The following is a 14,919-nucleotide window of genomic DNA, read 5'->3' on the forward strand; positions in this document are numbered from 1 at the left end:
TTCTAAATATAGAATACTCTTAATCATTCTCCCTCATGGTCTTGGGAACCATGGAACATGCCTTTCTTTTCTCTCTCTCTCTTCCCTATTTCATGGTAAAACTGAACCACAGATGGCAGAATAAACTGGAAGTGATGTGAACCAGTGGAAGGGTGCAAATGATATACTGTTTTATCCAAATGCAAACCCCAGGGCTCTGTCGACTTCACCTACTGTATTTTCAAGGTACTTTGGAACTTTAGGATGCCTAGAGGATTTCTAGGGCTTCCTTGAAATCTACCATCATCCACGCTTTGTATCCATTCCATCTCTTGCAGGCTTTGCTTGAATGTTAATTCAGTGCTTATGGCAAGATACATTACCCTGTTGGTATAGTTTTGAGAATCACTTTTTTTTTCTTTTTGGAAATACTTGAAGCAAATAAAAGGAGGCTACAAGTTGTATATGGTTTTTATCAGAGAACTAAGAAAACATAATTACTTAGAAAGAAGCACATTTCACTAAAACAAAATGGAATAGTTTCAGCCCCTTATGAAAAGAGGCAGGACAACAATTTTCTCCCACCATTCTCTCTCTCTCTCTCTCTTTTTTTTTTTTTTAACCTAAATCCTGCTTTAACATCTGCTCTACTTGATTGTTTTTGTTTGTTTTATTGGGTTTTTTTTTAACCAAACTCTTACTTAAGCAGGTCAGACTTCACTTACAGCTTTGTCTCCGTGAGAAAGTTCATCATAATCATTTCACTCTGGCAAAGTGCATGCAGCTCACTGTTATGGTCGGGTACAATGTCACACCCACTTTAGGAACTCTGGGTCATCAGGAGACCTCCTCTGGGTCCTATTAGTATGCAGTCTCTAAGCCCTTTGGGGATTTCCGAGGAGGACATTTGGAATGCTTAAATTCATATTCCCTTCACCAGTGTGTTGCTAGTTTCTTGTGATTTAGCAGAGGCTATATCATAAAATCTTATGACTGGCAGCCTTGAGAAAACCAGAACACCACCCTAAGCCAGCTGAGAGCCAGTGAGCGTGAAGTCAGCAGGGAAGGTAACAGAGGAGCTGGTGAACTGGGCCACACTTCTGGCTACTTTGCCCCATTCCTTGGAGGCTGTGTTTAAAACTTTTGTCAAAGAGAGCAGTAAGCCTATTCACAAAGCTTAGAGGGGAGACTTTCTGTTTTCATTTGATGGGATGAGAAGATACACATTTTTTTTGTGGAAGTACAGAGTAAACTTCAGAAGCTTGTGACTCAGTCAGTAGCAGTGGCATGGAGGTAATGGATTGCAAAGCCCAGGCTCACCCTTCACTGGTCTGGCATTACTTTTTTATTGCAATGTTCCTGCTGAAGATACGCGTATAGAATTGGCAAGAATCTGCCTATCTTGATTAATAATAGGGAGAATGCAGTGTGTGAGGCAGAGCAGAACTTTTCAGAAGTATGTCTGCTGGATAACAGTGATCCCTGCAGCTTTCTTTGAGCTTGAATTGGGAGCATTTTGTCCAACCTAGAGATTGAAAGGAAAAAGGAAAGATAAAGAAGGATGCAAATGGGTATTTCTTTATGTACTAACATATGGATAGCTAAGTACAAAATCCTACATAATTCCAAGTACACATCATTTTGCCTCTTTGTTACCCAATGATTCTAGGGAAAGTTACTGTGCTTACACTGAGAAAATATCATCAAGGTGTTTATAGTGTGAAACCTAAATTTGTTGGACCTACCAGCAAAGAGGCCATCTACCCCTTGCTTGACCTATTTGCCTTGAATGGAAAAGGCCCCGGGTCTGCAGCTACTTTGGTTCTCAGATGCACAAGGATTCTACTTCATTCCTTAAGTCAGAACCAAACGATCTTGCTCAGCTGGAAAAGCAGCAGAGATCTGGGTCTCAGTGGACCAAATATTTTTTACCAATTCCATTCCACTCTCATTGCACCTGACTCCATGCCCTATCTGATTTTATGTGTACTTTCTAAACGCTAACCTGTTATGAATATAGACTGTGGAAGGCAGGGAACTTGGCACATAGAAGTAACATTGGCACTTTCAGTAACATTTCATGGATGAATAAGCCAATAAATACAGTAAAGGAATTAAAAGAACCAGGACTTTAGTTCTGTTTCTGCCAGCCTTGTGACGTTGGGAAAGTCACATAGCCTCTCTGAGTCTTAAAGTATCAATAAAATGTAGATACCTGCCCTAGCTACCTCACAGGATTTTTATGAGGCTCAAACAAGGTAATGTGTGTAAAATTGCTTATAGTTACTATTTCTATTAATTTATTGGTTACCAGCAGCTTATTTGTTCACGGGAAAAATTCAGAGTTGCTGCTTCATGGTTACCTCTAATTCTGAACTAAACTTTATGGTCCCCTTCAGGCCTACTTCTTCCAATGTCCCAATAGAAATGATAATGTAGATTGGAGTAGAGAACTAAAAATACACCATATGATGAAATCATACTAATTTACATGAGCATATCATCCATATTAGAAGAAATGGGATTATGGAAAATATTGACATAAACCAGAGACGACAAATAAGTCGGCATTGGGTACCTGAAGCACTGTGATAAGAAAGATTCTGATGTCATTCCTGGGTGGAAAGAGTGCTGTGCTTGATTTTTTAAAAATTGAGATATAATTGACATATAACAGTGTTTAAGTTCAAGGCATACAATGTATTGATTTCTTATATTTATATATTGTAATATTATTGTAGCTTTAGCTAACACCTCTATCATGGCACATAATTATCATTCCTTTTTTGCAGTGAGAACATTTCAGATTTGTATATAGTATTATTGACTGTACCCACTAAGTCACGCATTAGATCTCCAGAGCTTCTCTTCTAGTTGCACTATCCTTGATTGTTGTGTACAGCCGACACCTTCTTATGGATACCTTCTTTAATTTAAAAAGTATTGGAGACCTTGTCTCTTTACCTAAGTGGATTTTATTGGTGCTGTATAGAAGGCACCCATCAGTTTCTCGTATTTAAAAGCTAAGTCCACTCCTCATGAGGAAACTAGATTTAAAACAGCTGTCATGACCCAGTGGGGTAGTGTCTGTTTTAGACACCAAAGGGCATTATGAATTTGTAATTCTATCAGGAAACCCAAGGGTAGGGAGGGAAGATGCTGTTTTGCCAAGTATCAAACTGTGTTCAGGTGTGGTGGTTCCTAAATTTTGGTGTATGTAAGAGTTACTTAGGGGCAGGGATGGACATATAAGTGTGGCCTCTGAAGCTCTTACAGTTTCAGAGGAGTTTTTTTTTTTTTTTAAGAAAAAAGAATACAAATTTAAAAATACAAAACTGGATATAAGGTCCCATGGTCCTGAGGCTTAAGCTTCATTAATTTTACAGTAAATTCACCTCTACTTAGCGAGTGTGTTAAAAATCTTAAAAATAAGGTTCCTGGCTCCAGACATTCTGATTCATTATATCTGAGGCCTGGAAATCTGTATTTTCAGTAAGTACCTCCTGTGTTTTGGCTGGGCTGATATTAAGAAAACAACAGTACAAATAAATACCTACCTATTTTCTGACACATAAAAGAATTACTCACATTTGCTTTATAACTCAATCAACTCCCTGTCTCACAGCACTTATATGTCAGCCCCATTTTCTCCAAACAAATGACACAAACCACACAGAGAACACCTTCCTCCTCTGGCTGAGAGGCAGGCTGGGATTTAGCTGCCTCGGGTTGTTGGCCTCCCTTCCTTTGCTTTCTCCACAACCGCGGGCATTGGCATAGCTCTCTGGCTCTCAGGCATTGACTCTGAAGGGAGAAAATAACAGGTATTAACTTCAGGGGGCTGGTATGTATTTGATTATCTTCCAAACTGCATGTCAAGCCATTTAAAGAAAATAATTCTTCTAAAGAAAATATTCTGTCCTATTGACGCTATTCTCCCTAGAGAATGTACAAGTACAGCAGAGGAACTTGCATTTAGCAAGGACCTCCCATGTACTAAGTGCCTGTCACACAGGATCTCAATTAACCTTCATAACCACCATAAGAGACAACTATCATTAGTCCCATTTTAAAGATGAGGCAAATGAGGTTGGACAAGTCAAGCAACTTTCTTGAAGCCACTCAGCTAGTGAGTGTGAGTTGCAGGTCTGTCCAAACTCCAAAGTCTATGCTTTTGTTGTTATGCCAACCCTCCTCTGGAAAAGGAGATTTGTATAGATCAAGCCCAAAGACCCCATACATCAGCAAACTTACAGGACATGGGACTTCAAAAATGACAAACACTGTAATGATGATTGCATTGAGCAACAGAGTGGCAGCAATCAGAAATTTGACCACAATACTCCATTTCTGCCTCTTCTCCAGGTCCTCATCTGTGTCTAAAAGGAGAGAGAGCAGTAGGTGAGGAAGAAAGAGAATTTGAGAGAGGGTAGAAATTGACCCTCTGCTTTGAAGGGGTCCAGCTTGACTCAGAGGCTGAATTTCCAGTTCAGACTCAGAGTAAGAAGTGGGGTGGGCCCCATGGGCTCTGCTCTAATCCCCTTTGCAGCCTCTTCCCAATGAGTCACCTTCCCTGCGATTTGGGATTTTCCATGATCAAGTAAGACCAATTCTTACACAGCTCTTGAGGGAGGAAAAGGGGTGGGGGTGCACAACAAGTTCTAAACTCATCTTACACCAGTGGCCCTCTCAGAGTCTCTACCTAGAAAATTGCCCTTCTATGCTCTTTGCAGCTTTAGTGGACAATAGGAGGAACAAAGGTGAATTGGCATTGCTTCTGGGTCATAAGCCAAATTTTGGGGCAAATGGCTTATATGCATCTTGTTATTACTAATCTCATATCTGTTTTTCTCCTGGTAGGAACTGGATGCAAGCCAAACTGGAATCTTACAGAATTAGAGCCCTGGCCAATTTAGGGAAGGCTATTTCTAAAAGTAGTGCAGATAAAACATGTACTTGGTTGTTGTCATCACTAACGATCAGTGTATAAATGTTGTTTATACATGTGATGGCTGGAATTACCTACCACATGAATACATTTTATTCTGTCCACAAATTTGACTATAAGATGAGCTTACTTGTGTGGAGGTAAAGCATTATTAATACAGTTATGTGTCTGTTAACCACGGGGATACATTGAGAAATCCATCATTAGGCAGTTCCATCATTGTGCAAAAATGATAGAGTGCACTTACACTAACCTAAATGTTGTAGCCTACTACACATTACACTAACCTAGATGCTGTAGCCTGCTGTACACCTAGGCTATATGGTATAGCGTATTGCTCTTAGGCTGCCAACCTGTACAGCATGTTACTGTACTGAATACTGTAAGCAGGTATAATGCATTGGTATTTGTGTATCTAAACATATCTAGACCCTGGCTGGGTAACTCAGTTGGTTAGATCATTGTCCTGATACACCAAGGTTGGGGGTTTGATCCCCAGGCAGGGCGCATACGAGAAACAACCAATAAATACATAAATAAGTAGAACAACAATTCGATGTTTCTCTCCCTCCTTCTCCCTCGCCCTCCCTCCCTCCTTCATCCCTCTAAAATCAATAAATAAAAATTAAACACATATAAACATAAAAAAGGTATAGAACAATACAATGTAAAGGATAAAAAATAGTACACCTGAAATAAAATAGTACACCTGTATAGGGCACTTACCATGAATGGAGCTTGCACGACTGGAAGTTGCTCTAGGTGGGTCATTGACTGAGTAGTGAGTGAATGTAAAGGCCTAGGACATTACTGTACACTACTTTAGACTTTGTAAACACTGTATACTTAGTCTCCACAAAATTTATAAAGCAATATGAGATTAAATCAAGCACAAGAGAAAAGGATACAATCAAAAGACACAGTAAACACGGGATGTGTGAGGAAGCTGCTGGCTTAGCATAGCATACTATTTTAGAGTAAAAATGTTTACTATTTTACATTTATAAACTTTTTTATAAGTAGAAAGAGTACACTCTAAAATAACAATAGGAAGTATAGTAAATACATAAAGCAGTGACAGCCATTTACTGTCATTATCAGGTGTTATGTACTGTACATAATTTTGCTACACTTTTATACAACTGGCAGTGCAATAGGTTTGTTTATACCAGCAACACCACAAACATGAGTAATACATTGCGCTGTGACGTTACAATATGATGGCAGGAATTTTTCAGCTCCATTATAGTACTATGGAACCATTGTTATTGATACAGTAGGTCCATCATTGACCAAAATGTCCTTCTGCAGCACATGACTATAGCGTCAAACTACGAATATTTCTGGGACCTTCTTTAAGGAGAAACTGATTTCTTTCCATAAGAAATTGAGTGATTTTTCTAATGTAAACTCTGTGTATTTTCTCAACTTCCAGGAAAATCCTAGGAGACCCAGACTAATGTTGAGGCTAAAAATATTTTTCTTTCTGTTCTTGCTTCACCCCTACTTATACTTTACCTTGTTTCAAAGAGCTAGAAAAATCATCAATACTTGTAGTTTTCTCTCCTTTATTCCCTGGAGTTACGGAGGTGGTGGTGGTGGGAAAAGTCCCTGATGAAGCCCTCATCACTGGATAGACCTTACATTGGGAGATCCCTGGTAAAAAAGCTATAAGACAAAAAAGAAATGATGAAAAGACAGCTGAGAAAACATTATTCTGCCTTTGATATTACCCGACCAAAAACCCTGGCTCTACCCAGGTGATATTAAGCTTCTTATTGTGCCCCCATCGATCTGTCCATAGGTTTAGGGCGTGAGCATCAAATAATGCCAAGAGTAAATGAGAACAGAGATACTAATAAGAGATATGGATTAAAATTCCCATGAGGCATTTGATAAATGTAGAATCAGAATGGAGGAGTAGGCCATACCTTGTTTGCCTATCCTTCTTAAGGCCATAATAATAATAATAATAAGTATGGAGGGTGTAGTGCTGTTCAAAGTTTCTGTCTTCAAAAAAGGTGACTCCAAAGTCCAAATAATAATTTGCCTTAATGACTGCTGCAAGTCTGTCTGGTGGAGTCTGTGTCAACTGCTTTGAGAAGGGATTGGGGAGAGCAGGGTGAACTGGGAGAAGGAAAGACCACTAAGCTTCATGCACTCCTTAATTTTATTCATTCAGCAAATAATTAAAAATGAATACCCATTATGAACCAGGGACTGCTCCAGTACTTTGGATGTATCAGTTGGATACGTTCTAGCAAGAGAACAAGTAAAGAGGAGGGAGGTTTGAGGTGCAGCAGGGGGAAGCAGACAGCAATAAGTACAGTCAATTTTATGGTATGTTAGAAGGTGATAACTGCTATCAAAAAATAAAATGAAAGTAAAGGAAGGTAAGGGAGCAGTCTGGGGAGTGCGGGTGGGCAGTGTTTTGGCAACATGCGATATAGGCTGGTTTTATTGAGAAGGTGAAAACTGAGGCAAGACTTGAAGGAGGTGAGGGGAATCGCCAAGCAGATGCCTGGGAAAGTGTAAGTCCTCACTAATGTTGTTAATAGGTTCTTGGAAACTGTGACTTTAAGGCAAAATGACATATAATAAAACCAATTTTACCATAGACTACTTGATATAAACAAGAGTTAAGTTCCTACAGCGTATTTCTGGTCACAAAAATAGCACCAAACTTCTAAAGACTCCAAACATTTCTAATATTAAACATTGAAATAAATATAAGCTATACACACGTTTAATAAAGATTAATAAAAACAAGAAAGATCATTCTTTTCTAACCTGCTTATTCCAGTACAGGGGTGAGGGAGGCCAGAGTCTATCCCAGCAACTCAGGGTACAAGATGGGGACCAACCCTGGACAGGAGGGCCTTCCATTGCAGGGCACACTCATTCACACACAGCCCCATACTCATTCAGACTAGAGCAGTGTAGACACACCAGTTCACCTAATGTGCACATCTTTGGGATGTGAGAGGAAATGAGAGTATGGAGGAAAACCCATGCAGACTTGGGAAGAACATGCAAACTGCACACAGTGGCCCCAGTGGATATCAATTTTTTTCCCCATCAATGTTATAATGAAATGATATTGAACAAAATAACATTATTTAAGGACCTGCTGTAGTGACCTAGGCAGAATGACAGCTAATGTAAAGGCCCCAAGGCAGAGAATGTCTGGCATGTTACAGCTTTAGAGGAAGAGCAAGAAGGCCAGTGAGACTGGCAAGGTATGTGCAAGGGGACAGGAGTAGGAGGTGAGGATCTAAGGGAAATGGGTCCATATCACTGAGGGCCTTGTAAGCTAGTTTAAAGACTTTGGTTTTTATTGTGATTGAAATGGGGGTCCATTACAAGGTTTTGAGGAGAGGAGTGACAGGATGAATCTCTTTGTTGTTAAAGGGTCGCTGAAATAGACAGTAGGGGGACAAGGGTAGTAGCAAAGTCACCTGTTCGGGGGCTGTTCCTGAAATCCAAGTGAGAGATGATGGTGACTCAGACCAGCTGTGGAAGTGAAGAGATGCAGACAGATTCTGGTTGTAGCCTGGAACTAACATCACTTGATCCTGGAGGCTCCTGTTTCAAAATCTACTTTAATAGGCCCTATCTGTCAGTGTATTCATTTCTGCGTAGTTTCTAAATTAATGTCCATCCACGTTGGCATTTCATTTCCTTTAGATATTATCTGCTAGGTAACTGAGTGTTAAGGTGGAGCACATTTGTAAATACAGTTCTTCACTCCCAGTGATGGTGGAATTGCAATATTAGCTTTTCTTTGACTAAGGATATTTGAGCAAGAATGTCCCACTTTGAGAAGATATACAAAAATCCCAATTTATGAAATGGATGACTTAGGAGATGATACTTTGCTTTATTGCATAGTAATTTACTTTAAATATGGTGCATTTAAGTGGAATCCTGTTTTAGAGATCATTCTGTATTAGAAGGTTAAAAGAAGTATTTGAGAAGCCTTATATACTGCTACTGGGTTTATGCTTCAGATCTAAACTTTCGCTGTACATATGTAGAAATTAGACCATCGAGTCAAATCCCTCATTTGTTGCTATAGAAACAGCACTGGAGAAATTAACTTGTTAAAGGTGATCATAAATATCAGATTAAACATTTGTTTAATATTTCTCCTATTCCCACAGTTTCACATGGGGTAAAGAGACCATAGGAAGACCTATGAGCCCTCTTTCACCAGAAGGAAATATCACAACATTTATGAGAGAGGATCTTTTCCTTGGCCAAATTCTATAAACAGTAACAAATAGTCTCCATCTTACATTTTTCTACATTATGTGTCGACGCATATCTTATGACCAACTGTGTTGCAGTACACTCTCCTGCCTACAATTTCAAATTCCTGTGTTGCTCTGGGAACATTTCCGTGAACTATCTTCTGTTTCCAGGACAGTCCACTGTGTAGACTGATGTCACCTACAGTGGGCATCTTTTCAGGACCTTATAAATTTGACCATTTACCTAATATTTATTTCTACCCTATGTGGAGTCTATCACCTCTTGGTACTCAGTGTAAATTTAAATCCAGAATAGGCAGTTTCAGATTTATAAATGAGACTATATTTCGAAATTCCATTCATAAATTGGTTGTGTGCAATTTATCGCTGTCCCATAAAAATGTATCCTGAGTGATAATTAGGTCCCCAAACTAAGTTACAAACGTCCATTTAATCTCTTTGCATATCTCAAATGCAGAGGTGTCCAACCCGAGGCCCATGGGCTGTATGTAGCCCAGGATGGCTATGAGTGCAGCCCAACACAAAATCGTAAATTTACTTAAAACCCTTCTGTTGCTCATCAGTTTCCATTCGTGTTTGTGTATTTAATGTATGGACCAAGCCAACTCTTCTTCCAGTGTGGCCCAGAGATGCCAAAAGGTTGGACACTCCTGCTCAGGGTAGTAGCTTAAACCAGTGATTTTAAACCTTTTTCATCTCATGGTACACATAAACTATTACTAAAATCTGTGGCACACCAGTAAATATATTTTTTGCCAATCTGACAAAAAAATAGGTATAACCGTGATTCATTTACAGCAGACCACTATTGTTATGTTGACCGTTGTCATTTTTTTGTATTCAACAATCTGAGGGAAAAGATGTCAGTGCCCCTGAATAAATAATCAAGTATTACATGGTTTAAAAATTCTGTGACACACTGGTTGAAAATTGCTGGATTAAACTCTTCCTCCTGCCCCGGGTTCTAGGCAAGCCCAAAACAAATTGTTGAATTAGATCACACTGATCTTTGGCACCTCTCCTCCTCCTTAATCTCCCAGCTTGCCTTGTCCCAAATCTCTAAGAGCTAGTGTCCTTAATTGCTGAGCCCAGCACTGCATAACACTATATCCAAGAAAGATCCACCTTGTACAAAGTGCTCTAGACTCCAAAATGACTTTAAGTTAACTGTTACCCATCACACCTGCCATTGACTCAAGGGGGGTGTCACATGTTAGGAGGAGAACAATCTGGTTCAATAAATTTACATTAACACTGAGTGACTGAAAGCCCTCAATACTGTCAGAGGCTTCTAAGTTTTTAAGAGTTTTTTATCCCACACAAAAACTAAATTAAAATTAAATTAAGTTCATTATGTGAACTTAAGAAAATATAATAAAGGAGTGAAAACGCCCATGTCATGTGAGGATATATAATTTACTATACCTGGGCCACATCCCAAGAACCTATCCACTTATTTCCCAGTCTCTAGTCTTTAAACAGATTGTAATTTTAAAAGTTTTCCCCCATTATTCTTCCTGTGAACCCCCAATTTCTCTAAAAGTGTCAAGTTTTACTTTTCTAGCAATGCAGCAGTCGCATCTAGGGAATTGCTTAAATGTAAAAGGAGCTAACAATACCAATTTATCGATCATAAACTGCTTGACAGAAAGAATGGGTAGGAGAAGGGCAGAAGTGGGGAAACTTAAGGCTGAGGTCAATAGCCGGAGCTCAGCAACTGCGGGGGAATAGGCATCCTCAATGTGGATGGGAGTGCAAAACTGAACAACCCTGGGGGGGAGGATAATTTAGCTATATCTACCAAACTTTTTGATGCAGCAGTCTTGCTTCTTGGAATTTATTCTATTGATAAATTGCAGGTACACACAGAATAATGTGTAAGGTCATTGCTTGCAGCATTGTTTGTATTTGCAAAAGACTGGAAACAACCAAAATATCCATCAATGGGGAACTGGTGATAGCACAGCCATAAAGTGTAATATTGCACAACTGTTATAAGGAATGAGAAAAATTTATACATATTGATATGGAAAAAAGGAAGGTATTGAATAGTGTGTATGGTATACTACCATTTATGCTTTTAAAGTATATACATCCATACATGCTTAGCGTGTCTCTGGAAGGAAATTCAATAAGTGGTTAATAATGTAGTTCCCTCAGGGATAGAGAAATGGAGGATTGAGAGAGTGGGAGTACAAGGGAGATTTACTTTTAACTGTAAGTCTGTGTTGTTTGAATACTATGTGCAAAGTAAATCAAATTCAAGCAACCATTGTCAAAGGACGATCCATCAGAAAATGGAGATCATATGAAAATTGCAGCATGTCAGGACTAGAAGGGCCCTTAGAGATTAGGAAATTGAGTCTCAGAGAGGACATAGATTTGCCCAAGGAGAGGATAATCCATTTCCTTCAGGTGTTAGCTGCTACTAAGCTCTTCCTGAATTCAGGGCTATGAAGTAAAAGTCATGCATACCTCCATCTCATTTTCCAGTCTCACCTTTGCCTGTTAGAAGGGACCCAGTCTGAAGCTTGGATGTGAGGGCTAGGTGACAGTTGGGGAAGGCTGTGCTGTTCCTGTGGGGAGCAGCAATGACTCTCAGGTTCTTTAGAGTATGCTTGACCTTTGGCCTTTTCTCTACATATACAAGGTTGAGTCTCACTTTGCTCCCAGAGCCAAGGCACAGCAAGGTAGCCACAGTCAGATTTTGGATGAAGGCAGACCTATTGGCTTCTGCCTGAGCTTCTGGAAAGAGAAAAACCAGAGAGAATAAAGGAAGCTTGTTCTTAATCTGAATGGCTAAACCACTTTATCGACTGGTTAAACTCCACTGCGGTACTTTTTTTCTCTCTTTAGTTAATTTATTTCTCACCATGTGCTTATGGTACTTAATGTACAAGCCCTGCCTTTCTTCCTTCCTTCCATGGGTCCCATGAAGATAGGTGACCACAGTAAATTCAGCCCAGAGAAATGCTTATAGGTCATCTCTAGTGCAGAAAGGGTTGAGTGCTGCCTCCTTCCATTTCTTCACTCCCTTTTATGATTTTGTAGTCATGCCTTAGGTAGTAACAGTTAATTCAAAAATTGGTTTCCAGAAAGCCTCTTCAGGGGATACATATCTTTAAAATAGGGTATTTGAGATCTAGGCTAGAAATGGGGGTGGCAGGCATCTTTTAAGAGTAAAATTATTCTGGAATGTCAAAGCAATTTTTCTTAGAAAGGGAGAGCCCAGTCCTTACCTGGCATTAGCATACGCCTGGTATTTCTCACACCCTTTGGGAAGAGCCCAGGAAGCTGTTCCACTTGGCAACTGCTATCTCTGAGTTCTGCAGGGGGGGGGGGGGGAAGGTCAGGATTTTCTGGCTATTTACTGCTTAGAATTCCAAGTGCTGGAAAGGGAGATACAAAAGAATGCAGTTCTTTCTCATAAAACTTGCAATTGGTAAGATAAAAATCCCCCCCCAAATATAATAAAGATTAAATTAAAAAAATAAAAAACAGCTTTAAAAAAATTCCCCCAAAGGACTTTAAAATATATACAAGGAGGAGTTAGACTAATATAAAGAAAACTGAGTACCAATCTATTATCTTAAAGTGGGGAAAAAAGAGAGATAAGTGATGTTAATGAAAGACTAACCAACCTTTTCCTTCAAACACTGATTATTATCTCTTCTCTTACCTGTTCCATCTGCCTTCTTCTTTTAAAACTTTTGAAACTTTATTAAATGTAACCTTGGACAAGGTATCTTTCCAGTTTTCCACAGAGCCATAGGTCATAGTTATCCATACTTTTTGGCACATAACTCACAGGGTGTTGTGAGTTTTCTTCATTTGCTAAATTTGTTATTGCTGCACATTATAGTGTTTAGCCTTAACTCTGGTGAGCTAATAATAGAGATGAAATGTTTAGGACACTTTCAAAAATCGTGTTTTAAATAAACAGTTGTCAAAGAGCAGAAAGTCGTTCCATTTCATCTCCATACCACCCTTTTCTTACCTTTCCCCTCCCAAGAGCATCCCCATGTATGTGGATGTAACACCTAAAGAGGAAGACAGCATCTTATGAAGGGTTATGAATATAGGGGCTTAGGTGATGATAATACTGAAACTGTGACAGTATCCTCCAGGGAAGAAAGCCATCTAATAGGTACAGGATCCTGAATTTTAGTTATATAAAAAAGACAGAAGAATTCATCACAGTCTCTGAAGATTTCTTAGCATGAAACAGACAGCTGTCTCTCTGGGATGAAAAAATTGCAGTCCTGTGAGGAGATACATGTGATGACTGGAAAGCATTGCCCACTGAGTATTGGCTATACCTCTATCTGCTGGAAGAGACTCCAAACATTTTCTAGGCCTCTCTTTGGGTTTTCCAGGATATTAAGCTAGAGAAGCACTTACCTTTCTTGTTGGCATCATAGGATGTAATGATTAGGCTGAAAACCAAGATGGTATCCATGTCAGCTTGAGCACGTGCTCCTTTCAGAGACAATCCCTTATAGCTTTGTCTCTAGGTGTTTTCTCTGCCCTGGAACCAAGTTTGACCGTGGAAGAGTCTGGTTCAACTCTAGTTCTTTTGCCCTATTTCCTGAAGACCCAAGAATAGACCTTACTGGATAGAGGACTAAGTCTGCTTGTTAACGATTGACTTGGAAGTTCTTCCCTGACCATTGCTGGTGCCAACATAAGAAACTGTAATTACCTACAGCTTTCCCTAGGAGAAAGGGCATAAACGCCCAGTGATATGCTTTATAAATACTTGCAGATAGACACGTAGACATTCACAAGAATGCTCACTCACACAGACACAAAGATTTACACACCAACATAAAGAGATAAAAGGATTTCTATTAAGGAAAGTGATTTTGAGATTAGAACAAGAAACTGGGACTGAATGAGTCAGTAAGTTACCATGGAGAAAGTACTGCACTAGGAATTAATGGAGCTGGGTTTAATACAGGCTGATACTAACTATGTCATCTTGAGAAAATTGCTTAACTCCTTCATATCTCAACTTTTCCCTATATAAATGTTGCGACCAAATGATCTCTAGAATTCATTCACAGTTGCACACGTAGACTTACATCAGCACAGACATAACTATCTAGTCCTGTATACTTTTAAACTTCTGAATAGTGAAGTAAGTATAGGTAGAAAACCTTCCCATGATTATCGGACCCAGTGGTTGTGAGGAAGAGCTAAGAACACTAGGTGAGAGATACTGCCTGCAGTTGGGGAGGTTTTCCTAGGCAGATAACTGTTGTTGAAGACTTTTCAAAAATCATATATTTTAGTAATACTATGTAGATTTTGTGATAGCAAGGCTAACTGGAACATAAAGCAGAAATAAAGATCTTCCAAAGTCCTCTGCCTAAGTCCAGAGCCTTTGTAGTCTTTCTATCCACTGCAAATGTATTCCATTGGAGCCAACATAGATTTGGTCTTGTGGAAGAAGTTTCTAGCGGCTGATACTCTGATTGATAATGATGAATAAGAAGCTTGAGTCAAGGGACATTCCATGAGGGAGCTCATGAGATCTGAATCAAATCATGATTTAAATGTTATCCTGTTGACTGACATTTTAATTGAGATTGAAATCTGGCTAAATTGAGCATCAAGGGAAATCTTAGTGGGAAAACAAAAAGGAAAGAGATATCACGGAAGGACAACATGTTGCCTGAAATGTGGAAGAAGGAGAGGAAGTGCTGAACATTTGAC

General features: G+C 39.3%; 1 protein-coding gene across 1 annotated transcript; it reads right to left on the reverse strand.

Moving 5' to 3' along the window:
• Positions 1 to 1,312: 1,312 nt before the first annotated feature.
• CUNH17orf78 (chromosome unknown C17orf78 homolog) lies at positions 1,313 to 13,660 on the reverse strand. The gene is made up of 7 exons (XM_054574838.1): positions 13,603 to 13,660; positions 12,441 to 12,527; positions 11,701 to 11,946; positions 6,446 to 6,595; positions 4,234 to 4,358; positions 3,661 to 3,783; positions 1,313 to 1,504 (listed from the first exon to the last, which is right to left on the reverse strand). The coding sequence occupies exons 1-7, from the start codon at positions 13,658 to 13,660 to the stop codon at positions 1,430 to 1,432; spliced, it is 864 nt and encodes a 287-aa protein (XP_054430813.1). The 3' UTR covers positions 1,313 to 1,429.
• Positions 13,661 to 14,919: the final 1,259 nt, after the last annotated feature.

This window comes from Pteronotus mesoamericanus, unplaced genomic scaffold (genome assembly GCF_021234165.1).
Source record: "Pteronotus mesoamericanus isolate MK-2021 breed Mesoamerican mustached bat unplaced genomic scaffold, CSHL_Meso_final contig_269, whole genome shotgun sequence".
Taxonomy (NCBI): Eukaryota; Metazoa; Chordata; class Mammalia; order Chiroptera; family Mormoopidae; genus Pteronotus; species Pteronotus mesoamericanus.

Bases quoted from the DNA above. Each gene is read 5' to 3' on its own strand.
- CUNH17orf78 (XM_054574838.1), bottom strand. From the start codon at position 13,660: ATGGATACCATCTTGGTTTTCAGCCTAATCATTACATCCTATGATGCC. The intron at 6,596-11,700 runs GTGAGACTGGAA...TTTGTCTTATAG, and splicing joins GTCCCTTCTAACAGGCAAAG to CTTTTTTACCAGGGATCTCC. The intron at 3,784-4,233 runs GTAAGTTTGCTG...TTCTCCCTTCAG, and splicing joins TTTTTGAAGTCCCATGTCCT to AGTCAATGCCTGAGAGCCAG.